Genomic DNA, 25,203 nt, shown 5'->3' on the forward strand with positions numbered 1-25,203 from the left:
TCCATTGCGGATAACGCATGACCGTAATTCCACGCATGCGCATTGCAGATCTGACGACACGTTGGGGCGATAAGCATGGCGGACAGTGATGAGGAAAGCGTGAAGCTGAACAAGGACGAAGCAGTCGAAGGTTCGGGTAGTGATGATGGTAACAGTCCTCTTAACGGCCTCGATGAAGCTGAAGCAGTGAAGACGTTCAAAGATTTGGTGAGTTTATTAAACACCGCGAAGAAGAACCGCAGTGTTAGCATCGTAAACAAACAGCAGCTTAGCCGTTTGAGCTAGCTAAACTCCGCTCGGTTTTCCTCTCTAACGTTTCAGTTATAAACAGAGTCTGAAAGCAGGGTTTTTATTGGGTGGTGAACTCTGGTCAGAAGCTCATACAGGTGTGTTCCCGGCTGTGTTTGCTGTCCTACAGGGTGTTACTGAGGTGCTGTGTGAGGCGTGTGATCAGCTGGGATGGAAGAGTCCCACAAAGATTCAGGTAGAAGCGATACCTGTAGCTCTGCAAGGTGAGTCCTCTCTGAACCTGCTCTCTTTCCAGCAAATGTGCTTTAAAACAGGTGTTCAAAAGGTTTTCCGGTCTGTAACAAAGGTAGAAATAACATGACACAGTCCTGCTTCCAAACTGCTGATTCAGGAGAACAGAAGGAGCCCTGCTGTTCTTATTGAAGTGTTATGACTGCTGCATTTACATCTCAGCATGACTTCAAAGTAGCCATGACCACACACGGGTTTGCTTATAGATGGCTTTGTTTACTTTCTAAAATGTCCTTTATGTTATAAAGAAAAGGATTATCTTGACCCCTGGGTGACCCCACATGTCCCTCCTGTATCCACAATAAGTCCAAAAAGCAGATTTGTTTTGAGCAGTTAATGTGAGGGTAGTTAATCTAAACAGAGTCCCTCTGCACCTTTAAGAAAAAGCTAAAGACCCAGCTCTTTCATGAATACCTACTAACTTAATGATGATGGTCTCCATATTATTGATGATGATGATGGTAATGACGATGGTTTCTGTTTGATAACGACGACTTATAAGATGGTTTCTATACTGATTAGAGCTCTCAAGAACTGCCCTCAATGTTGTGCTTTGCCTCTGGTCACTTCCTGTCAGCACCTGTGTGTCCAATCAGACTCAAAGCTGATCGTTTGCTCTTACTGACATTGTTCCCTTTTTTCTAGATCCTTGCTTGTGTTGTTCTTACTCTCTGATGTACGTCGCTTTGGAGAAAAGAGTCTGCTCAGTGAATTGTAGAATTAATAGTTTGCTTTCTGTCTTCTCCGACTGCAGGAAAAGATGTTATCGGCCTCGCAGAGACGGGCTCGGGAAAGACGGGTGCGTTTGCTTTGCCCATCCTTCAGTCCCTGCTGTCCTCCCCCCAGAGGCTCCACACCCTCGTCCTCACCCCGACCAGGGAGCTGGCCTTTCAGATCTCAGAGCAGTTTGAGGCCCTGGGCTCTAGTATCGGTGTGAAATGTGGTACGTCTCCACTGAAGGCTGATGGGATGTAAACGATGCAGATGAATCGTTTTTGGTTCTTTTCCTAACACGTTGTCTCCTTTCTGTCTCAGCCGTCGTTGTCGGAGGAATCGATATGATGTCCCAGTCCTTGGTGTTAGCTAAAAAACCTCACATTGTTATCGGTAAGACCACGAGTGAAACTGTCATCATTTTCTGTTGTAAATAACAGCAGCTCATCTACTTTCACCTCAGGCTTCTTTTACATGTGAGCATTGTTTTCTAATGTAGTATTGAAACATGCATAAAGTTTGATTTTAAACAGCATCGTGTCAGAGTTTAAAGATCTGCTATCCTGACGTGCCTATGACACAGTGACTCCTGTGTGTTTACAGCCACACCGGGTCGATTGATAGACCACATGGAGAACACAAAAGGCTTCTCTCTACGAGCTCTGAAGTTCCTGGTGATGGACGAAGCAGACAGAATCCTCAACATGGACTTTGAGACCGAGGTTGGTATTGAAAATGTTGCTGTCATTGATTGATTTTCCTTCAAGTCTGTTGCATTTTTTTTTTACATCCCATCCACTTTTTACGTGTCTTAAAAACACCTACCTTCTCTGGTCCAAACAAATCCAGAGCATTCAGGAGCAGAATCTAAAGTTAGAAGGAGGACATACTGGCTGCTGCATTGTTGTCAGAGAAGCCAGCACTTCAACATAGCATGTTTCCTTAATGATCAGAGAGTAAGATACCTTTATCATCTCACTCTCTACACATCTCACTGATTGGACCTTAAAGAATACTACTGAAGCGACTTGCAGTGAAGGTGACACGTTGTTTAAAGCTTCTGTTTAAATGACGCTGGTTTGATGCGTCAAAAACTAAACCGTGTCAGCCACAGAAGTCGGCACTCTGATACAGGCGCCTCTTTGTAAGACATTGTTTTAATAAATGTAACATTTTAAACTCTCTTATTGAAGATGATGTTGAACTTCACTTGCTGTAACTCTTGTTTTTCTTTCCAGGTGGATAAGATCTTGAAGGTGATCCCCAGAGACAGACGGACCTTCTTGTTCTCTGCCACCATGACCAAAAAGGTACCCAAACACCCAACCTGAGTATGACTGTGAAGGGCGTTAAAGTGTTTGTAATCATCTTTATTTCGCATGTTCACCAGAAAGTCTGACAGTCATTCTTTCTAAACTTTCTTTTATTTCCTCGCAGGTCCAGAAACTCCAGAGAGCCGCTCTGAAAGACCCAGTGAAGTGTGCAGTCTCCACTAAATACTCGACGGTGGACAAACTGCAGCAGTACTACATCTTCATTCCCTCCAAGTACAAGGTAGAGCTGCACGCTGTGATGTCATATCTGTTACTGATTCTTCACGCTGCACGCTACAGTCCTGTTTCTACTGTCTTTCTGAAGGCGTTCATGACACAGTTTTGTGTTTTGTGACAGGACTGCTACCTCGTGTCCATCCTGAACGAACTCGCCGGCAACTCTTTTATAATTTTCTGCAGCACGTGTAACAATGCCCAGCGGGTGGCGCTGTTGTTGAGGAACCTTGGCATCACTGCAATCCCGCTGCACGGACAGATGAGTCAGGTACGACTTCACAGAAACACACAGATGGTGCAGATGTTAGCTTAGCATCAATAATCATTTTACACTCTACAAGACCCTGTTGGCGTGCGCTTTTCTCCGCCCTCACACTTTTTATTTTAGGGATTATAAAGTTACTGTCATTTCATCACATTCAGAAAAAGACGACAACAGCATCAGTATTTTATTTTTTTGCAGATGTCAGTAGTTTTGAGTTCTTATGAGGACACGATGACCTGGAAATTATCCATCCATCCGTTATATTTACCGCTTTTCCTGTTTGGGGTCGTGGGGGGCAGGAGCTGATCCCAGCTGTCATTGGACGAGAGGCAGGGTTACACCCTGGACTGGTCACCTGTCAATCACAGAGCTGACATATACACCCCGCACCTTCGGGCAATTTAGAGTCCCCGTTTTAGTTTGAATATTTTGAGTGGTTGCCATGGTTACATCTTCTTTTTGCTTCTTGGTGGCTTTGCAAACCATAACACTGTTTCATATAAACAATGTTTTGTGTTAATTTAATCTCACTTTCTTTAACTTCCACACTCAGAATAAACGACTCGGATCGCTAAACAAGTTCAAGTCCAAGTCTCGATCGGTGCTGCTGGCGACAGACGTGGCGTCCAGAGGACTCGACATCCCTCATGTGGACTGTGTCATCAACTATGACATCCCCACTCACTCCAAGGTACCTCGCTGCTCCTTCTCCCGCTGCTGATCGTTTTCCTGGATCATTTGTTGGTGTTTGTTTGAGTGATCTCATTGATGTCTTCACTCACAGGACTACATCCATCGAGTGGGACGAACAGCTCGAGCGGGGCGGGCTGGGAAATCCATCACTTTCGTCACGCAGTAAGAACGACCTGTTCGTACTCTTTAACGGTGAAAATGAGTTTATTGATTTAAATTAACTTATGTTGTCGTTTTTAGATACGATGTGGAGCTTTTCCAGCGAATCGAGAGCCTGATTGGGAAGAAACTTCCGGCCTTTCCGACTCAGGAGGACGAGGTGATGATGCTGGTGGAGAGGGTGAGCGAGGCCCAGAGGTTCGCCCGACTGGTGAGTCTTCTCAACGTCGTGACCATCACTCTCATCAAGAATGACTTTTTAAACTCCACCAACTTTACGAGTTCCACAATTAAACTTTAAACTGATTTAACTGAAACTGTTACTAAGCAACCCGAACATCCCATTCTACTGCACTCTGCTGGTCTCCATGGCAACCACAGAGCAGCTACTCTGTAGTGTGATCGTCAGCTGGTTGTCATGAAGGTTTAAAGTCGGCTTGTGTTGAAAACTTCATTATTATTATTTTTTAAAAGGTGTGAAAAATCAATGTGTCGTCTTTCTCAGGAAATGAAGGAGCAACATGAGAAAAGGAAAAGACCCAAAGGAGGAGATCGAGACGAGGACGACACGGAGCAAGCGAGCGGAGTGAGGAAAAAAGTGAGAGGAGGAGGAGGAAGAGGAGGAGGAGACGGCGGCGGGATGAAAAAGAAAGGTGGAGCAGCCTGGAGGGGAGGGCGCTGAAGCCCCCCTGACATGAACAGACTTTACATAACAACGTACCATGCCATTATTGTTTTTCTTATTAAAAAAGATTATGACGATGTACAACATGGTGGCCATTTTTCTTCAATGACAGGCTAACAGTGCGGAGCTCAAAAGCTGTTAGAAAGTCCATCTAATATTACTGCTTCTCCAAGAGACAAGTAGGCTTTCTTGTCGTAGTTAAAAATGGCAGCTGGCTGAATTTCACTTTCATTGAGTTGCGCTGTGGAAAAAAAAGAAATCATCAAACAGCCCTTCTTCTTCTCCAGGTGAGATTTCCCCTTTTGTGATAAAATAACTGAGTGAAACAAAGTTTGGGATTTGAAGAATGTGTTGTGTTAACACTGCTTTGAGGCACAAGATGGCGCTGTTGCAGTTTAAAAAACAGGAGGATGAGACTGATCACATGAAGGAGACACACAGCTAATGTATGTTATGAAATAGAAAAGTTCATCAAGATATTTTATAATGTATAGATGCATGTATGCCCTGTTTACAGACATCTGCACATCTGAATGTAATGTGGCATGAACCAATGTCAGTAGCCGATGTTAATTGAAACTCATTTTAATTGTCAAACATGAGAAGAAATGTTGGAATTGTGAGTACACAGCACCTATAGATACATCAGTATTGGAATCGACAGTCTGCTAAATTGTTATTTCAAACATTGGAATCGGCATTGCCCATGATTTGCACTATCGGTGCATCTCTATTTACAAATGAGGGGTTGGTTTCTCCCAGCCATGGTTGAGAGAGGGAAAGACCTGCAGAGTGGGAGCCCAGATGTCTCCATGCTGCCTTGGTGGGTGGGTGGGTGCAATGCATAGACATTTGGGGAATTGATTCCCCACCAGTTTTGAAATTCTCTGTAATATGTGTGTTAACTTCTGAGTAATATCTATGAGATTATGATGCATAAGGAAGGCACAGCCCACATTTCTGCTCAGGTGTATCCTCCCACAGAGTGACACACTGTATTGATCTGCATGGTCACTGTGTGTGTAGGCGGGATCAGCAGCAGCAGCGGTCAAGTGTGTTCTGTTTAGGAGGGGCCCCAAAGTGTGGAGGCAACGCTGTGCCTGCTGTGGTGCTGCATACCAAAGCCCAAATACATGCCTGAGCTTCAATTGTGTGGAGCTGCTGCTGGTCGCATACAGGGTCGCCTGATCATCGGGGAGGGATATCAGACTGTGTGGTGGTGAACAGGATCTCTGGATATAACACTACACACACCAGGTAAGTTAAGGTGAATCTTGTCACACTTCAACGGTCGTCATTTCGTTTGCTGGCTTTTAATATTGCCTTAAAATATACCTTTAGAGCATCTTTATTAATGTTTCACCTCCACATCATGCGTTACTACACGGAACAGTTAGTGCTGTCGTGTTGTAAGCAGGTAACGTTGATTGTATTTGATGATAATCGTCGGTGGTGTTGCGGTTAAATTTGCACCCCAACAATCGAAGGCTTTGACACGGAGCCGCGTAACCCGGCCATTATCAGATATTAAACTAAGTTATCTCGGTCTAGTTATGTCATGATAGTTTCATGTGTTTAATTTAATTCATCGTTACTACTTTAGTGTTTCTTATATTTGCGTTGAAGCTAAAGTTTTGGTATAACGGTCGCTCTTTCCACGTAACTGGAACTTTAAGCTAGCGTTACCATAGTTACGACGTTACTTATCATTTAGCGGCTACATACAATGAAGCTACATTTAAGCCAAGTAGCTTATATAAATCGTATCTATAGGCTTTATGTAGACAGGTATAGTATTTAGATAAGTATAGTTTATGGTATATAGGACATGCTCTGTCACATATGGTATTCCTTAATGAACCTGCGCAACCGACATTATTGATAACATGGGTTGCGCAGGTTCATTCGAGAATTAGCCTGATATTTGTAAACAGGACGTCGGGCAGTAAGTTCCCCTCCTGCTGTTCATGCTGTTCTCTGGGGGCTTTGCCAATGCACAGTCATCGTGTCTGTTCTATAAGCTCCGTCTGTTTTGACAAGTGCAGGTTGAAGACTTTATCTGGACGACTGGGTGCAGTCGAAGTGGATAAACTGAAGATTTAGAACAGAAAAAAGGGATAAATTCTGTTATTTGTGCCTTTCACGACGTCTCTGCCGTCCTGTTGGATCTGCTGAGTAAACTACGCAGTATGCGGATTGCTGTTGTGCAGATGCATCCAGTGAGAAGTCATGCAGACTATCAGTCCCTCACCTAAAATCTGTTTTTGTTTGTCCGACTATTAATTCATTTATCAGTTCAGTATATGACATGCTGTGTCACATATGGTATCCCAGCCTCACTGTGAGTGTTTCAGTTCATGCATTGTACCCCTGAGATTAATCTGATTCATTTGAATGTCATTATTCATGCAGTAATTAGATGTATTCAAACTAAGTCCATGAAATGTTAGAGACATATTGAGGCAATTAGGTCTTTAGATAATATAAGGACACGTAAGGGGGGAATTCATCAAAAGTTATCTCATGACACTTTACATATAAGTGGTGTTGTAGCTCTGTTTTATTCATTGATGTTCTGCAGGGGCGTGTCTAGACTTTCTCTACTGGGGTGGCCCTGACTGATGCAGGGGTAGCAGAATGTCATTTGTTTACCCTTCTATCGCTTATAAGATAACATAATCCTTTATTTATCCCACAACGGGGAAATTTACAGTGTTACAGCAAAGAGCAAAGACTGTAAACAGAAAGTGAACACAGTACAATTTAAATAAAAAATAAAGAAAAATAGCTGTATCATATACTTTAACAAAACACAAGAGAAGGCAACATATACATCGTGTCAGTGTAATACTTTAAGCACTCGATGATAAAAGATGTGTGTCTATGTCACAGTTTAAAGCGCCTGCAGAATGTCAAACTTGCTAAATATATTTATTGGCACATTGCTAGATGCACATGTGTATGGCCTCACTTCATATCTATGTGTCTATTAAATATATGTACTTATATTTATCTACAATAAGTACCAATAAAGGATAGGTGCTACACAGACATGTTGATAACACAGCTGGAATAGTTAATAGGAATAGTTTGACTTAAGTCCCGCCTCTGACAAGGCAATTAGCCAATCATTGTTTTAGGATTTTGGGGGGACGTCTGGGGTGGCCAATAAGATTTCAAAGGGGGCCCGGGCGACCCCTCTGGATACGTCCCTGCTCTTTTTGTTAAATGTCTGCAGATAACATTTGTTATGAATTGACCCTATTCAAATAAAGATTTATTGATTGATTGAAATGGTATCCTTAATGTGAGTGCAGGAGATCTGTTTCCATACATGCATTGTATCCCAGAGATGAATCCGATTGATTTTAAAAGCCATTATTCATGCAGTATTTACATTCAGAGTTAAACTACAGCCATGAAATATTTACAGTCAAATACTGAGGCTTTGAGGGACTCATTCATAGAGTTTAAGGACACAGAAGGTGGACATTCATCTGTAAAGTTTTCTCATGTAGATCAAGTCTAGTCAATCATTTTTGAGATATGATTTACAGAGCCCGATCACTTATTAACAAATGAGCAAGCATGATGCATTAGTGGTAAGGTAAAGCTTCCTTTAGGCAGAAACCTCAGACAGAACCAGACTCAGTGGTGGACAGAGAGATGGAGAATCTTCTTTTTCGATATGTTGTGTCATGCATGTCCAGTTTAAGGTAACAGTCCCTGCTCTCGTGTGTGTTCCAGGTGGCCACGTTGCTCTGGTAAACCCCAGGTAAGATGTCTCATCGGAGTGGGCAAGAGGACCCGGAGCGGTACCTGTTCGTGGACCGGGCCGTCGTTTACAACCCAGCCACGCAGGCCGACTGGACAGCCAAGAAGCTGGTGTGGGTCCCCTCGGAGCGCCATGGCTTTGAGGCAGCCGGCATCCGGGAGGAGCGGGGCGACGAGGTGCAGGTGGAGCTGGCGGAGAACGGCAAGAAGGTGATGATCAACAAGGACGACATCCAGAAGATGAACCCGCCCAAGTTTAGCAAGGTGGAGGACATGGCCGAGCTCACCTGCCTGAATGAAGCGTCTGTGCTGCACAACCTGAAGGACAGATACTACTCAGGACTCATATACGTAAGTGACACACACCTGGACTGTTTAAGTGTTCTCTTTTCTTTCCAAGCTGGGGAATGATTAACCTTAAAAGTCACAGATCCCTCAGCTCTCTCAGCTGTAGATTGAATTTCACTCCCAGATGTTATAATCGCAAATGATGGACAGGATTTCTAGTCTTTGCTATTGGCCCTCTGATTTTGACACTCTTTTGTGAAAAGAAGACCTGATACTTTACAATGAGCTGGCATTGAACTCTTCTTCTGCACTGACTGAATCCTGACCCCGCACTCACATATTTGCACACGGTTTGAGTGACAGCTCTCGCAAAGTCTTTTAACCATTGCCAGACTTTTTACCCCCTCTGGATCTTCCCTCCTCAGTGCCCCGAGGTTACAGATTGTAACCTCCCCCCCCATGGCTTCCCCTCTCACCTCAGCCCAAATGTAAGCCTCCTCCATAAACACCCCTGGGTTCAGTTTGTTTGTCCTGCTCTGCGCTCCTTCTGGTGGTCTTGTTTGATCACAGAGACAGCTTGATCTCTCTCCCTCTCTCTCTCCTCAGGTCGTCTGTGTTATACTTCACACATTTGGCCTAAGCCCGGAAAAACCAGCTCAGCTTTAGAGTTACTTGTATTATTGGATAGTCCTTTGACCCTGATAATGTCTTAAAAACATGTTAAATGTATGAATGAATCAAAGCTTAAGTTTGAGGGGGTTTTTATGTCTGCGTGATCGGCGTCCCCGTTTTTCACTTTCACCACTGATGGATCTCCTCGGCGATGTTCTGGTTGTGTTCTTGACCCATTTAGTGACACTATTTCCAGGAATAGAAAGTGGGTTGTTTTTTTTTCTCGTGAGAGACTGTGGTTCAGGGACTGCAGCGGGAACTGTTGCACAAATTCACACATCACCGCTGACTTTCAGACGATCCCGTTTGGGGTGTTTGGTGTGCACTGCTTTGCGAGTGTTCAATCTTCTCAGTACTTCCTTCTTTAAGTCAAATTGTTGGTGTTTCAGTTAAGTGATAGAGCAGAGCTTCAGTTCGACTTGCCCGTTCTCCCGGGTTTCTCTTTATTTTCCCTCTCATACCACAGTGTCATGGTTTCTACATTCTTTTTTTTTGTGTGTGGTGTGGTTCAGGATTGGCTTCAGCGCTTGTTAAATCAGCCCTCGGCCAGGAGAAATTGAAAACATGTGTTTGACTGTGTTGGTTTCCTATCAGGGAGAGAATTTTCCTGCAGAAGAAGAAACCCTCAAAACCTTTTCCAGCATATTGATTTACCCCCCTAGAGCTCAGTGACATCCACTGCAGACATAATCTAAAACCTCCCCCAGGCTGTGTTCCTTTTGAGGTTTGTTGGGGGAGACCTCTATATCTGAGCATGATCAGCATGGATCTGCTGGAGTCTGATAGAAGATGAGGCCTCTCTGCTTTTTTATTGAATCAGTGAGATGTGTAGAGACTGAAATGATAGTGACCTTACTATATGATCAGACATTAAGGAAACATGCTATGTTGAATTATTAGTATCCCTATTATTATTTTAACTTCACCGGCCAGCAACTGAAGCCTTGAGGCTCCTTCTGCATTTTGAGTTCTTAGTTTTGGTGATTCATCTCTCCTCTTTGCCGGTCTGACGGCTTCATCCGTGTGATGCCGGTGAGACACTTCAGCCAACTCATTTAGTGCAGCAGCTTTCTATCAGTGAGTCGGTGACGCACAGGCTGACCACAGTGCTACACACTAGCCACGGCAGCGAGGCTACAAGCGGGCCTTTGTGTCGTTTGATAAGCCTCAGCTGTCAGAAAGCCTCAGCATTCTTCCACAGCAGAAAGATCGTCCGTCTGTCTGTCTCCTGACGCCCACTTCAGCTCTGCTGCTGCTCAGTGTCCGTCCTGTCTGCACCAACGAGTCTGCTGCTGCCCTGCCTCACTGATCCTGGACTATACAGACTCTAATTCTTCCATCATAACATCATCTTTGTACAGTCCTTTTTAGCTTTTAAAAAGAATACTGAGATTTAAAGTCTAGATGTATGTAATCATATTTTCCTGCACAAAACTTGCTCGAGAGGTCTTTGATCAAACACGTGTCAAAGTATTGAACATCTTTACAATCTTAGTATGCAAGCAACTCCTTTCAGTGTACAACGAGCGCCATGTTCAGTAAACAGTAGAATACCAATTTTTCCTAGTGCATTCATAATAGATCAATTATCCTCTTTATGATTAAGTGAGAAATCGTTTCTACATTTTGTTTCTGGAGAAAAGCCGAAGACTTCCTGCTGTTTTCACTGAGAATGAAAACCATCCATCTAACTGCAGGGATCATATTTCAAAAGCCTGGTCTGAAGTTTTCAATTGTTATAAAATCACTGCAGAAACACTGTCAAGGGTACTTTCAAGGTTTTCCTGCACTCCATCTAGATCAGCAGCCCTCAGAGTGCCCCCCCCTCAGCCTCTGCAGCGGACGCTCCACGTAGGCAGGCTGGCCGCTGGCTGACTGATCAGAGGTGGCAGATGGGGTCGGCTGTTGTGTCTGCTGTTGCCTGAGTGTTTCTCAGCTGTTACTAGGCCACAGGATCCCCACCCCTGGATCTGATTTCACAGTGGAAATATCACCTTCTGCTTCCTGGACTGGGCCTCGACGCGTTGGTTTGGCAGGCCGCGTTGAGTGAGCTCAGCCAGCTGGAAACGGGAGCAGTGAATGTTCTTTATGTTGCGATGATCCTGCAGGATCGTTCACTGTAATAACTGTCGTGCAACAAAACAAGCATGCAGAGAGTTTTTGAGACTATCAGCAGGTTATCAAAGCAAAGTGACCACAGTAACTTATCAACAGAAAACAGAACTGGCAACATGCCGCAATTTAAAAAAAAGTAAATATTTGCTGTCACAAGGCGTTCACAACTTTTGAAAGTTTTCCAAAAGCCTGACAGCTTTAAGCAGCTTACCTGTCACTAAAACGGGTTGCAGGGGGTTCATTCTGCATAATTTAAAGCCTTAATATTAATACAGTAGATATGTTTAATAAAAATGAACCCCTCATTTGGTTTTGGGGAACAAGGAAATGAGCCTCGATGTTGGTTTCTGTTGTTTTACCATTTAAATAAAAAGATAAGTTGCGATTCACTTTGGCTTCATTTTTTCCAAAAAGGTTGCTGCTTGGTTTAAATCAAACATCTCATTCATACAGAGACATGATGCAATAAATCACTACACCACCTGTGAGCTCTTCAGCCGCCTGGGACAGTCCAGGTAGACACTGCAGCCCAGGTATCTCTGTGCAGCTGCAGAACCAAAGAGAACAGAACAGACTCCCTATTTATAGCAGCTCCAGTTTGCAGATAAAGGTGAATTCATTATTTATTAGTCTGTAAAAAAAGAAGAGTGGAGACTTAGATTTCAGCCTCTCGCTCTCTCTCTCGGCCCGTCAGTTGGGGGTTAATTTAGAGGAAGGCTGAGCACTCGGTTCACAGTTTTCACAGTTTGCTACAGCTCTGTGTCTGAGCTGGATCAGACCTGAGGGAGCTCTGTCAGCTGGATCGTTGCTCTGCTCTTCATTTCACCTCTCTCTCATTCACCACCTTCTCCTCTCTCTTTCCCAGATGCAGCGTTAGAGCTGTTACATAACGTCTACAGTGTTCAGTCTGCTCTCGGGGGGGGGGGGGGGGCTCTTTGTGAACACACGGCTGCTGAGTCACTCACGGCACGACGGAGCCTCTTGAACCCTGGATGTAGTTTTCATTATGAAGCAGGTGTCACAATGTTTGATGCTCTGATAGGAACAGAACACAGTCCCTTTATGTTTGACTTTATGGGCTGTGCTGCGTTCTGGCAGGATTTGCAGCCGCAGAGGAGGGGATGATACAATAAAAAGCTCTTGAAATATTCAAAAGCATCGGCTGTCAGTCCAGAGAGAAGTCATGCTTTCATTAACTCTGAGCGTGCTGTGCTGGAAGCTAAAGACGACACGACTACTGGATAGATTTCAGACTCATTGCAAAACATTTTGAAGCTTTAATAATCTAAGTCTTTGAAAACAGAACGTCCCTGCAGAGTGAACAAAAAGCAAAAAGATGTGACGACTCCCTGAAAGAATTTCAGCTCCGATAAAAGACGTTTACAGATTTTGCTCCTAGTTGTTCCTCTCCTCCTGATTTCTTTAGAATTCTAAAGAAAGTGTTTCCTGTCAAACAAAGTGTCACAGTGGAGTTTGAATGTTTGGCCCCAGAAGGAGACAAAGCAAACAAACACGTCTGTCACCGTGACTTTAAAACCAGCAGGGAGCCGGCTCCTTCTGTTCCCCTCTCGCGGCCTCCTGCCAGAAAGTCCAGACTGCTTATTCTCCTTCATCCAGCATGTTGTCTGCTTCTGATACGGGACAGTACATGTGTGTCCAGACGGGTCGTGTTTGTTTGTATCACATGTTTCAGAAACACACACGGCATCAAAAGCATCAAGACAAAGTGCAACTCAGTCCTCTTTTAATGTCATTAAATCATGAAGTTCTATCTGTGGACGTGTTGTCAGTGTGTCGTTATCGTCAGTTATGAGCTAACAAAACAAAGGTACTCCTGGAGGCGTCCATGTTGTATGTACCAGACCTGAATTTGGAGGTTTAATGGAACGCCCCAAGAGGTTAAGGCCCCGTGTCCACCTATCGTTTTTTCTGAGTGCCAGTGTCTTATCTTCAATTGTTTTCAATGAGTAGAGAGTGTTCACAGCAGAAAGAAGCCGGAGGTTACAGTGTTGAAGAAGATTATGACTCTCCTTCCACTCTGTAATGTAAAAAGAAATCATTTACCTGCATGCATATCGATAAGGTTTACATCAGGATGCATTTTAAACTAAGCAAAGTCATGGTGAGCGTCTGTGTGTACCCACCAGAACTATCCTTACATACTAGTGGTGAAAGACACACTCTCTACATGCTGCTCTTTCTCTGTGTCATCTGTAGGGGGGAATGTAAAGCCTCTATGACATCTGCAGAATGAGAGAGAGAGAGAGAGAGAGAGAGCGTGCTCGCCCCAGCAGGCCCCCTCTCTCTCTCTCTCTCATTCCTGCTCGCTTGATTCAGCCGAGGAGGGTTCTTCATACCACACAGTCTCAGGGGAGACATCTTCAGGGCTTATTGCTCAGAGAAATGCAACACCAAGAGCGAGAGAGAGGAGGCTGAATGTTAGCAGGGGAAGTCGATTACTGCAATAAGAGTCTTTAAGATATTTTCATACACTCCTTGCTCACGTTCTGCTCTTTTAGGGTTCACTGCAAACACTGAACTGTGTTTTATCCACACATATTAAATAACTCTAAACATTCTGCTGCTTCTGCTCCCTCATACTGCACACAGCACTTTGTATTATTATTTAACACCCCTTCAATATTAGGAGCCTGATGCCTTGCTCGATTGTGTTTTTTTATTCTAACATATGTTGTATTTCTAAATGTTTGATAGTTTGAATGTCTTACCGTGTGTTTTAAACATTTTATATTTGCACATTCAAGTCAAATGCAAGTTTCTGCCCTTAAATGCACAAATAGAAAACAAGAGCCCGGGCACCAATAATCTAGCGGTTATGTCGCGCGCCCCCTGTACGGAGTCTGTAGTCGTCATTGCAGCGGCCGTGGGTTCGAATCCAACCTCGGCCCTTTGCTGCATGTCGTCCCCCTCTCTCTCTCCTCACAGCATGCCCTGTCTCTCTACAGCTGTCCTAATCGAATAAAGGCAAAAATGCCCAAAAAATACCTAAAAAACTAGAAAATAAAAGCCTGTGTCCATAGACGGCGCTCATATTTGAGTCGTCAGTAAAGAAGACTCTGAGTCCGCTTCTATTCTGTGTAACTGCACTTTAATTTGTTAAGCTGCATTATCAAACAGTGCAGGATCAGCAGCAATATGGCAGGATGTAAACTTTACAAACACTGAAGCTCAAAATGACCTTTGAACAGTCTTTTGACCTGCAGACTTTGTGTTTAAGATCAGACATGAAAGCCAAATCCAGCTCACTAAAGTCAGACTTTGTTCTCTGATTTAATGTCCCATGTTTGTCTTTCCCTGTGCTTGATTACAGACATACTCGGGCCTGTTCTGCGTGGTCATCAACCCCTACAAGAACCTGCCCATTTATTCAGAGAACATCATCGAGATGTACAGAGGGAAGAAGAGGCACGAGATGCCGCCACACATCTACGCCATCTCTGAATCTGCGTACCGCTGCATGCTGCAAGGTGGGACACTCTTTTGTTTTACTCTCATTCACCTTAATCCTGGCTGTTATGAAGCTCTGTGATGTCACCGCTGGTCTTTATCTGGAGCATCATGAAACGTTCATGTGTTGGGGATGAGTGCACACAGTGTCATTTCTCTGTTTTACAATGAGAAAGTCAAATGACAGGTCGTGGTGTCGTTGGGGGATCTGGATCTTGATGTTGGTTCTTTCTTTGTTTTTGCGTTTTGGAGTTTAGCTCACTTGCAGGCAGCCCAGGGTTTCAGCTGCATATTCTAGGAGATTAGTGTGTGAAGAAAGCGTGCAAAGTGTGTGAAAGTTCACAAGGTCAGCGAGGATGTGACATCACTGATTATGCCTGAGTGGGGTCGAGTATGAGAATGAGTATCTGGCGGGTTTTTCAGATGTGTCACCCGGGGTTAGTTCATAATAAAAGGTTGTAAAATAATCTTATCCGCACCGTCATCAGCTCTGTTCATGCTGTGCGCTGGATGACGGGTTGAGGTGTGAAGTGGTGTTGGTCGCTCAGCTTGTTCTCTGAATGATTTGCTACGTGTGCTTGAGTAACTAACTTCCTGTCGGGCAATATTCCTCCAAAGCACGAGCGGATTTCTTCATCAATGGCTGACACTTCACAAGTTCAACTCAAATGGATAGTGGTGAAATAATCCTTATTTTAGAGCTGCACTTGAACATCCTAATGTCTCAGTCTTCATGGCCTCTTAAGACCTCCAATCTTTTGACATTGTAGACGATGAGAAGAAGAAGAAGGTGGCTTTGTCGCAGCGTCTCTCTCAGGCGCTCGCTGTGGTTTTGTGACGTGTGACACAAAAAGTCAAAACATGGCAACTTGTATAAAAGTTTCTTTTAAAGCTGCAGCAAAAATCAGATGAAGGTGAACAGAAAAAAAAGACGTGATATTTTGTGAGTGCACATTTGGTCCTACATGAGGATACTGTTGCTCAAGCCTAAGTGAGTCACTCATCTCCTTTATGGGCACTTTCCATATGTTGCATGCACTAAATATATCTTAATTTGAAACTCACACACACACTCACACACACACACACTCTCACACACACACACTCTCACACACACACACACACTCACACACACACACACTCTCACACATTCCTCTCAAACTTGTATCACTATGCAAAGTATTTGTCCTGATATGGGACACCTCTCTTGTGCCACACCATTCTTTTCTCTCTGACCCCCTTTTTTCCCCCTCGGCTCAGAGCTCGCTTCATTCTTTTGCTGTCCCTCACAAAGGGGGCGGGGCTAAGCAGCCTGTGGAATGAGGTCATCGCTGTACCCGGCTTTCCATACCATGCTGTGCTAAATTCCACGAGCTGAGTCATCATCAAGTCATAACGCTCGTCCGGGCTACGTGTAACCGGGGTTACCATGGTTACAGGACTGTGGATACCTCACTGTGTGTGTGTGTGTGTTTGTGTTCACCTGAGATCTCAAACAGAGGTGTCACCTGTTGAATCAGCAGCAGGGAGGGGCTTCTTTGTGTCTCATTCAGACTGAGAGACGCCATGTCTTTCAGCTTTTACAAACTATCTCGGATCTCCCACTGCTTCTTAATTGCTTCTTTTTTCCCTCATTGACGAGAGCAGCTGGCATCCCTCATTCCCGCCCTTTTACGAACCACTTTCTCTAGTCCTCTCATCTTTTTTCTTCCCGCTTGCTCTAAACCAGAACGTTCTGGCTTGGACAACACTAAAGAGGAAAATTCCCCACATCTTTTCAAAGCTCTTCCTGGTATTCTTTCACTTCACATGAAAACTGGACTGCAGCCCTGCTGGAAGCTCACTGGTGGTGGCTCAGTGTGCTTTGTTCCTTCCTTCTCGTCCTTTGATCAGAAAACACAGGAGGATGAGCGTGGGGAACGTCCACCTCTGAGTCGCCCCTCGACATCATGATATATCTGCTGTCGCCATCATTCAGCCTCCCTCTGTTGCGTTTTATTTTACCCCTCAACGGGCCCTGACCACATGACAAGTATCAGGAACATTTCCAGACTACCTGAGTCTTTACATTCACATGAGCTCTGCTGATGTTGTAGTGATTGTTGACCATAGTCTGTAAATAATAATAGAGGAAGCCTGAGTGGCATCGACCCTCTGTTCCTGCAGGGGGCGCTGGAGTCCCATCGATGGCGGTCTCCATGCTGGAAATGCTGTCTCAGTCTAACTTTCAGTCAACCTAACGACAGGCTGAGAGCTGGAGCTGAGGCGGGTTTTAAACCTCCTGACAAACCGTTACACCGCGCCCACCTGTCAATCAGGTCAGCTACACGCTGCTGCATCATGTAGTTTGGCTTCTACTGCTGCCCATTGGCTTTAATGTGAACTGCACAATGGGCGCCGTGTCTTTTAAAACCGCCGTCACAGCTTTCCAGCCATATCGATTCTGTCACATCTGCATCGATGCTCTTATTTGCAAGGAGTACGTGATGATGTATTGCAAAAATTGGTTTATTTTTGTGCTTTTTATGACTTTATTTTAGAGGTAGGACAGTGCATAGAGTCAGGAATCAGGGAGAGAGAGAGTAGGGAATGAGATGAGGGAAAGGAGCCACAGGACGGATTCCCCAGCGCCCTCCTACAGCTCTAATTTCAATATAATCTATCATTCAAATAACAAAGATTGTTTTGTTTTTTCAACATGTGGTATCTAAAAGTATCAAAGCGTTGAACATTTTGAAAACCTTATTCAGGAAAAGGGGCTGTGCTTTCTCTGGCACTCATACAGAAAAACATAAAACCACAGGCACAGATCTTTATTTTCTGAGGGGAATGCCAAAGATAGTTTTCTATTTTCCACATATAATATATTGCAGAAGACCTCTCTCCAAAAAACATAACCTTACATAACATGAGCAGCTGCATTCAGACAGTTGTTCTGAGAGTTATGAGTCCTGTTTGACATGAACGACAGATATGAAACATGAGGCAACCGCTAGACAAGAGGAAAAAGTTCTGGAAAACAGAAACCAGAGGGAGGGCCAATCTGGGGGAGACAAAAGTGGAATGTGAAGTGAAATCTTTGGTACTGAAGGAGATACTGGGGGGAACGGGGATAAAAGAGGGCAGAGACCCCTTCAGACACAATGGTCGGGGTTGGTACTGCAGATTCAGGAAAGAAGAGGAGGAGAGGAGAGCGAGGGAGCGGGACAGAAGGGACAGAGTTATGGGGGAAACAGAGCAGAGGGTAAGGGGGAAAGGCTGAGGGGGTGGCCAGTATTGTGCCTCACAATAGGGGCTTTGTGCAGTGTGAAGGGGGCTGGGACCAGGGCGCTGCGAGTGTGCGCATGTATGTGTGTGAGGGTGCAGGCTGTAGCTCTTGCAGGGGGAAACGAGGCCTCTTGTTGGGGCAGAGAGGGCTGGAGAGGAGGGCACACCCAGGCTCTGAGTGACAAGACAGGTGTGTCTGTGTGTGTGTGTGTGTGTGTGTGTGTGTGTGTGTGTGTGTGTGTGTGTGTGTGTGTGTGTGTGTGTGTGTGTGTGTGTGTGTGTGTGTGTGTGTGTGTGTGTGTGTGTGTGTGTGTGTGTGTGTGTGTGTGTGTGTGTGTGTCAGTCAAGGTCCTCAAATGTCTGTGCTCTCAAAATGTTAAAGAGAAGCATTTTTTACGACCACAGTAAAAAAAATAAGTGTCTCAAGATCTTTTTTGATTCTGTCGATCATATATATTGTAACGTTTTTAAACACACCACAACCATGGTTTAAAGATCATGTTTGCACAAGTGTACTGCAAACACACACACTCTCTGTCTCTGTCTCTCTCTCTCTCTCTCTCTCACTCTCTCACCCACACACACACACACACACAGATGGGAGGATGTGTTTGAATGGCAGACAGCTGTGGAGTTCATTCAGTATATAATCATATTTCTGTTTGGGGGTTGTAAATCATTTTCTGATTCATGGTTATGTTCAACACGCCGACGCTTTTCCTGCGGCGCCTGAACTGTGCGATGATCTGAGGGGAAGTGGTCATGTGTATTACACATGTATGTATCTGTTTCACTTCATAGGAGCAATCAAGCTATTGAAATAACAAAGCTTTGCTGCAGACATTTTCATGGATAATATTCCAGGTTTTGAGTTTCTAGACTTCAGAGAGCAGAAAGACTTCCCCTGGACTCTTCATAATAAAGGTCTTGTGTTGTATGTGACGATGTAATTTCCTGCAAAGGATTAATAAAGTATCCATCTATCTGTCTATGACCTCCTGTGGTTAAGGTATATTCGAGCAGTGTGTGTCTGCGGGTGTCAGACATATAACCGAGAGGGGAGATGATTTAAGGTGTCTGTCATGTATTGCGGTCGTTCTTTGAAAGTGTTGTCATGACCGACGGGTGTCATCGATAGCAGGAGCCTCAGCAGGACAGATAGAGTTACCTGTCTGCTGCTGTTTCTGCCCTCTCACCCGTGTGTCACTCTGTTTAATGAGCTACTGACGACATGTGTGTTTGTTCATCTGTGAACTGCACACTATCACTCTGAGACATTGTGTCTCTGCTACAGCCTCCACGTTTTACTTTCCCCCTCATGCAGACTCTCTCCACCTTTCATCCCTTTTCTGTTTTTTGTTTTGTTTTTTACATTCTTTCACTTTTGTTTCTGTGCCACACACTGACACAGCGTCCCCTCTGTGCCCTGAACGCCTCGCTCCCTCCTGTGTGTCTGGCTTCCTGTGGGGTTGCAGAGCTTAGCGTGGCGATATTGGAGGTGCTAGCGTAAACACACATGAAAACGGCCTTGTCCCGTCGGATTACGGCAGGCCGAGCCATCACAAAGAACCTCTGTGGACCAAACAAGCCAACCCGACGGCTGCCATCTGCAATCCATTACAGTGCCAAAAACTCTCACTGTTTTCTCTCCCCTTTCATTGGACCAGAGGCAACACCCAACAGCACAAAGCTAATTTTACACTCATGGCGAGCGTGCTTTTGTGCTGCACTATAGCATAAACAAAACACTGCAACTGCACTTCACATTTCCGCTTTCCCCCCGTACGTTTTCAGTGCATATGCAGAGCTAGAAAAGTGCAGATCCATCATTGACCTTGGAGCAGCAGAAACTGATAAAGTGTGCTATTCGTCAAGGGGACTCTGAGCAGGTAATCCTTGTTGACAGGGACAGGCGCGGGGAAAGGATGGATGTGATGAGGTGTGACAGCAGCAGGCGATAAAAAGTAGAAAAGCAGAGTGCTGTCCTGATGTCTCCTCTTCATAAAGTCCTTTTATTGTGATTTGAAAAACTATCTGCCTTGGGCAAGACACTTAACCCCAAGTTGCTCCCGCTGCTTCGGTTTATGAATGGGATGAGTTACTTCTGATGGACACTGATGTGTGAATGTGAATGTGTGACCTGTGGTATAAAAGAGCTTTGAGTAGTTAGAAGACTTGAAAACACTCTACAAGCTCAAGCTCCATTCACCAGTGAACCGTTGGCTGACTGTATGATTGCATCCCTAATATCTTCACTTATCTTCAGGGCAGCAGACATGAGCTACAGTTAATGCAGACAAATCGCCATATTAGATTTCAAAGAGTCTCCTAATTATCCCAAGAATGTTTACCACTCGGACGCGGCACCTCTCCATGAGAAACACATGCTCCTCTGTACCTCTCTCTCTCTCACATACCCGCTCTCTCTTTTCTGCAATCGCTCCATCTTTCTCTCGATACCTCTCCCCCCCCTCCCAGACTTTGCTCATTTCACCCCTGTGTCACAAGCATCTGAAAAATGTGCTTTGTGGGACTTGAGAAGGGAAAGGCTCCAAACTCCTGTCTGAATGTCCTCAGCAGAGTCCAGCTCAGGCTGTATGAGACGAGGCGTTCAAGGCGTTTAACATGCAAGAGGCTCGTAAAAAAAAATCCATATGTGAGTGACGCCATCCTTAAATAAACCCTTTAAACTGTTACATTCCACTTCCCCTCCCAGATTTATCCATTTTAGATCAAATCCTCCAACATGAAGCCGACCACTTCTTGCGGTGAATATTTGACCTCATGGCGTTGTTATATTAAAGACTTCTGAGAAATGTATGGCTGTGTGTAATGTCTGGAATCTCTTGGCTCAGGTCTTTTTTCTGTCTGTCTGTAATAATGAGAAAGTTAATTTCTATGGGAAGAGATGAAATATAGATATGGCACTCTCTCTTCAGGAGCGGGTCTATAGCCAACGGAATGGTTAGCATAGAATAGCTTAAAAAAAACTTGTCTGGTCTCTTATGCACAGCTTGAAAAATGGCAAAAACATGCTCTCTCTCTTTCCCTTTCTCTCTCTCTCTCATTCTCTCCCTCTCTCTTATGCATGCAAACAAAATCTGCGACACCAATAAACACAAGCTAACAAGCCACAAAGTCATACATTCCCCATCAACTGGAGGTCTGCAGATATTTCTGCCGTAGTTTCTTACATGATAAAAAAAGGGCATGTCTGCTGTTGCCGTCGGGCCTCAGTGTTCACTGCACGACTGACGCCGGGCGATCAGGCCTCTGAATCGTTTTGAAATCGTTCTGTGTTCATGAAGATGAAGTTTCATCATTTCAGAAGCTGAAGATGAAAATGATGAGAGTATCTTTATCTCTCAGCCTGTGTGATTGTTTGTTGGTGTGTTAACTGTGTGTTTGTGTTTGATATCTCTCTATCCCACCTCACACACACTCTCAGGAGGTCTCTCACACTCTGCTGGGGATTTTCACCAACCCGTGATGAAGATCTATTTCTGTGTGTGATCTCAGCTGTCAGCAGTCGTCACCCTCCACAAACTGAACCAGAAGCTCTGAAACACTCTTTAGGATTTCACCCTTCTCCATGTAAACAGACGACATCATGTTATTTATATCTGCTCTGACTCTCTTTGTCTGCCTCTCTTTGATCGTCCCCTTTGCTATCTCCTTTTCCCCTGCTGTTGGTTCCTCTATCTGCAGTCTTCCCACCACCACACCCTCCTCCTCCAAGTCCCCCAAACTGAGCTCCTCTCCCTCTCTCACTTGTGCCAGATGCTCAGAGGGACATCCTGTTACTGTCAGCGGGATTTACTGCTCTCTCTCCCCCCGATTGTTAATTTGCAGATAGTGTGAAAATGATGTCGTCTACAGCAGTGGTTTCCAAAGTTTGGGCTGCAGTGAGAAGTTATTTTAGAAATAAATGGCACATTTTGATATTTCAAATTCGCTATAATGGAGCTTTTCAAATTAAGATTGATTGATCGATATAGTCCTCTAAGCGGGCAACCCGGGTTCGAATCCGACCTGTGGCTCCTTTCCCACATGCCAACACTTTGCCCCCCCCCCCCCCCATTTCCCCCTTAGTGTCACCAACAACCCGCTGAAAACAACGCCTGCTCCACGCCCAAGAGGCCCCAGAGCGAGCTACAGGGGCATCCGATTTTCCAACACACACACATAAACACACACACACACACACACTCAGATTGGCACACACAAACTGCCAGTCAGCTATGGCTATCTGCCCCTCTGTGCATGAATGTCTGTGAATGCCGACCTGGCAGCTGGTTCAGCAGCACTACAGTCCATCTGAGTCACGGAGCGGTTTGAAATGTCCTCATGAGCAAAAGAGTTCACTGGAGAAACTCAAAATAGATCTACCTACGAGCTGAAGTATCCGTCAATACTCAGGTTGAATTTTAAATGAGAAGACTCTGCCATCACATTTGACTTATTTTAATTGATTTGTGTTAAGAAAATCCTCCAAGTTTGCAGATTTGTCACTTAAAAAGATCTGTAACTTCAAATGAAATATCACCTGCAGGACGTCCACCTTCCCTCTCCTTTAGGGCATTTATCATGTTAGATCATTTAGAGTTTTACTTTCAGCACTGCAGGAGGATTTAAAGCCTCTTAGTGTGTTTATCTTTTATCCTAAACTCTGTGAGAGGATGAAGCTCATCCTTCTTCTTCCTCTCTCTCTCTGTTTGATTTACTTCTTCAGATGATTCTCTGTAAGCTTTAATGTGACTGTGAAGCTCTGCAGGTACCCACAGACCACAACACCCACCAGATCCCTGCGACTGTTAGCTACTTCTGCCACCGTCTGGGAATGTGAATGAGCCACACACACACTTGAAGCCTTGTTCCTCTGGTCTTTTTGTAGCTTGAATTCTCTTCTGCTTCGCTCCTTTATGAGTTTGCAGGATGCTGTTTTTATGTCTACTTTGCACAGAAGCGTTGCTGAAGCACGGACACAGCAGGAGCTCCACATACACACACACAGACAGACATGCACATACACACAGCGCTACACTACCCTGCTGGCTCAGCTGATCCCGTCTCTCCTCTGTAACGCCTCTGTTACTACCTCTGAAGACGGTACAGAGAGGTGGGAGGGTAATCTAGGACAGATTTTGTCAACTGCCTCCCAGTGTTTGTTTAATTATTGCGTCTGGAAGAAGTCTTTTGCATCTTGAAGGTTACCTCGTCAGTACCTTTGCACTTCAACTTCCCGTCATTCTGCTGTGTGTGTGTGTGTGTGTGTGTGTGTGTGTGTGTGTGTGTGTGTGACTCGAGGCAAACCTCACAGCATATAACAGTAGTTTACAAGCGAACAGCTCACCGGCGATCTCTTGGGATTTTTAACGTGTTTGAAGTAGTTACTGTGGTGCTCCAAACCTTTACTGTGTGCGGCTGCGGTTTACGACTCTCCTTCATGAACTAAGCTGTTAAAGTTTGAGCTACAGTGTGGAACAAATGTGTAACATCCAGCTGCAAAGACCACTTCAGTTTTCTGACGTCATTTCACCCCTGTTTCTAATCAGAAACGTGAAACAAAAAAGATAAAATAATGGGACGAGGGCTGGCGTCAACTTTTCCTTCTAGTCGGTTAAATGCAGTGCTGGACAGTAACAAAGTCTGTACTTAAAGGGATACTTCACCCATTTGAATTAAGCTTTGCATCATTAGAAACATGGTTGTGTTTTTGAATGGTCGTGCATCCCGCCCTCATTTTCCCCCAAGGCGGGAAAGATCTGTACTTCTTTACTGAAAAGGAGCCTCCAATGACACAAAAATCGTAATTTTGACTGAGCAACTTTCACTTGTATTGGACACTTAGACTCAAGTCATGAAGTTGCGAACTTAGTCCTCCAGTGTCTAACAGTCAACACGAGGATGAGATGAAGAATTTGTGTAATCATGGATGGTTACAACAATTATGAGGGCAATTTGAGGGCTAGACTTTGGGTCCAACTGCGTCGTTCTGGAGTCATTTTGCTGACGACTTTTGGCAACAAATGGACGTTTATGTGCACAAAAGTTTTGGTATCAGCTATTGATGCAGAGACACAATGTTTTAGGCAATTCTAGTTTGGAGGCCTTAAATATTTTCAGCTTGGAGACTTAATGAAACTGAATTGTGTTGACGGTCAGTCTGACTGTGGCTCATTAAAAAAGGAAAAAAAGGGGAAATAAATGCTCTGCCTTGTCTTGGGGGTATTTTGGCTAATCAGATTCTGATGTATCGTCAATCTCATCCTGCAAGGAAACATAAATACTGTTCCTTTTCCATGTGCAAGGCTAGAATCTGCATAAATACAGAGCGTGCAACATGTTGTATCATGCCAAAGCTTCCTAATTTATAGATGGTGCAGCTTTAATGTCTTCAGTTTCAATGACACAGAATATCGTCCTGATCTCCTGGCTTCTTGCTAATCAAAAGGGAACAGTGAGGCTGGATGAGCGTCGATAAAAGCAGCAGGATAAACAGATACAGTGAGACGAGGCGCTCTGAGGCGGTATGAGGTTAATGTAGGGCAATAAAAGGGATTTATGGTAATGATCCAGGCTTTAGTGGAGATGGAGGGAGAGCGGGGAACGCTGAGGAATGTGAAGAATGATGGTTTGTTTAATCCCAGAGGGGGGATAAATTATTATCAGCGAAGGGAACCCTGCTGTGTAAGACACACTCTGCCCCTAACATGAGAGTGTAACGAGAGACCTCAACCTGCAGGTATCAGTTCTGTACACTCATGAGACGGAGTTTCTGCAGACCATTAATTGAATTGGAGTGATGAGAGAAACCAGCTCTGTAATCAAGTGTTGCTAATGGGTTGTCATGATACCACTGACCTGTGTCAGCAGCTTTGTGTGAGTTTATATTAAAGGTCACATATCCTCCTCTTCTTCTTCAGTGTAAATAAGTCTCAGAGCTCCTCAAAACATGTGTGTGAAGTTTTTTGTTCTAAATCCACTCTGATCCTGTATTTGATCATGTCTAT

At 44.5% G+C, this 25,203-nt stretch overlaps 2 protein-coding genes across 2 annotated transcripts in view; both read left to right on the forward strand.

The window, feature by feature from the left end:
- Positions 1-43: 43 nt before the first annotated feature.
- On the forward strand, positions 44-4,934 carry ddx47 (DEAD (Asp-Glu-Ala-Asp) box polypeptide 47). The gene is made up of 12 exons (XM_020656993.3): positions 44-207; positions 419-512; positions 1,295-1,483; positions 1,576-1,647; positions 1,858-1,976; positions 2,493-2,564; positions 2,692-2,808; positions 2,926-3,072; positions 3,623-3,760; positions 3,854-3,924; positions 4,003-4,132; positions 4,427-4,934. Exons 1-12 carry the CDS (start codon positions 76-78, stop codon positions 4,601-4,603), a joined length of 1,458 nt encoding a protein of 485 aa, XP_020512649.3. The 5' UTR covers positions 44-75; the 3' UTR covers positions 4,604-4,934.
- Positions 4,935-5,657: 723 nt separating this feature from the next.
- LOC110001280 (myosin-10-like) overlaps positions 5,658-25,203 on the forward strand; it is a 52,514-nt gene continuing 32,968 nt past the window's right edge. Inside the window, 3 exon segments of the mRNA XM_065964441.1 lie at positions 5,658-5,863; positions 8,354-8,731; positions 14,787-14,943. Coding sequence (XP_065820513.1) covers positions 8,387-8,731; positions 14,787-14,943 — 502 coding nt within the window. The 5' untranslated portion in view covers positions 5,658-5,863; positions 8,354-8,386.

The sequence above is a fragment of the Labrus bergylta genome, chromosome 16, assembly GCF_963930695.1.
Source record: "Labrus bergylta chromosome 16, fLabBer1.1, whole genome shotgun sequence".
In the NCBI taxonomy this organism is placed as follows: Eukaryota; Metazoa; Chordata; class Actinopteri; order Labriformes; family Labridae; genus Labrus; species Labrus bergylta.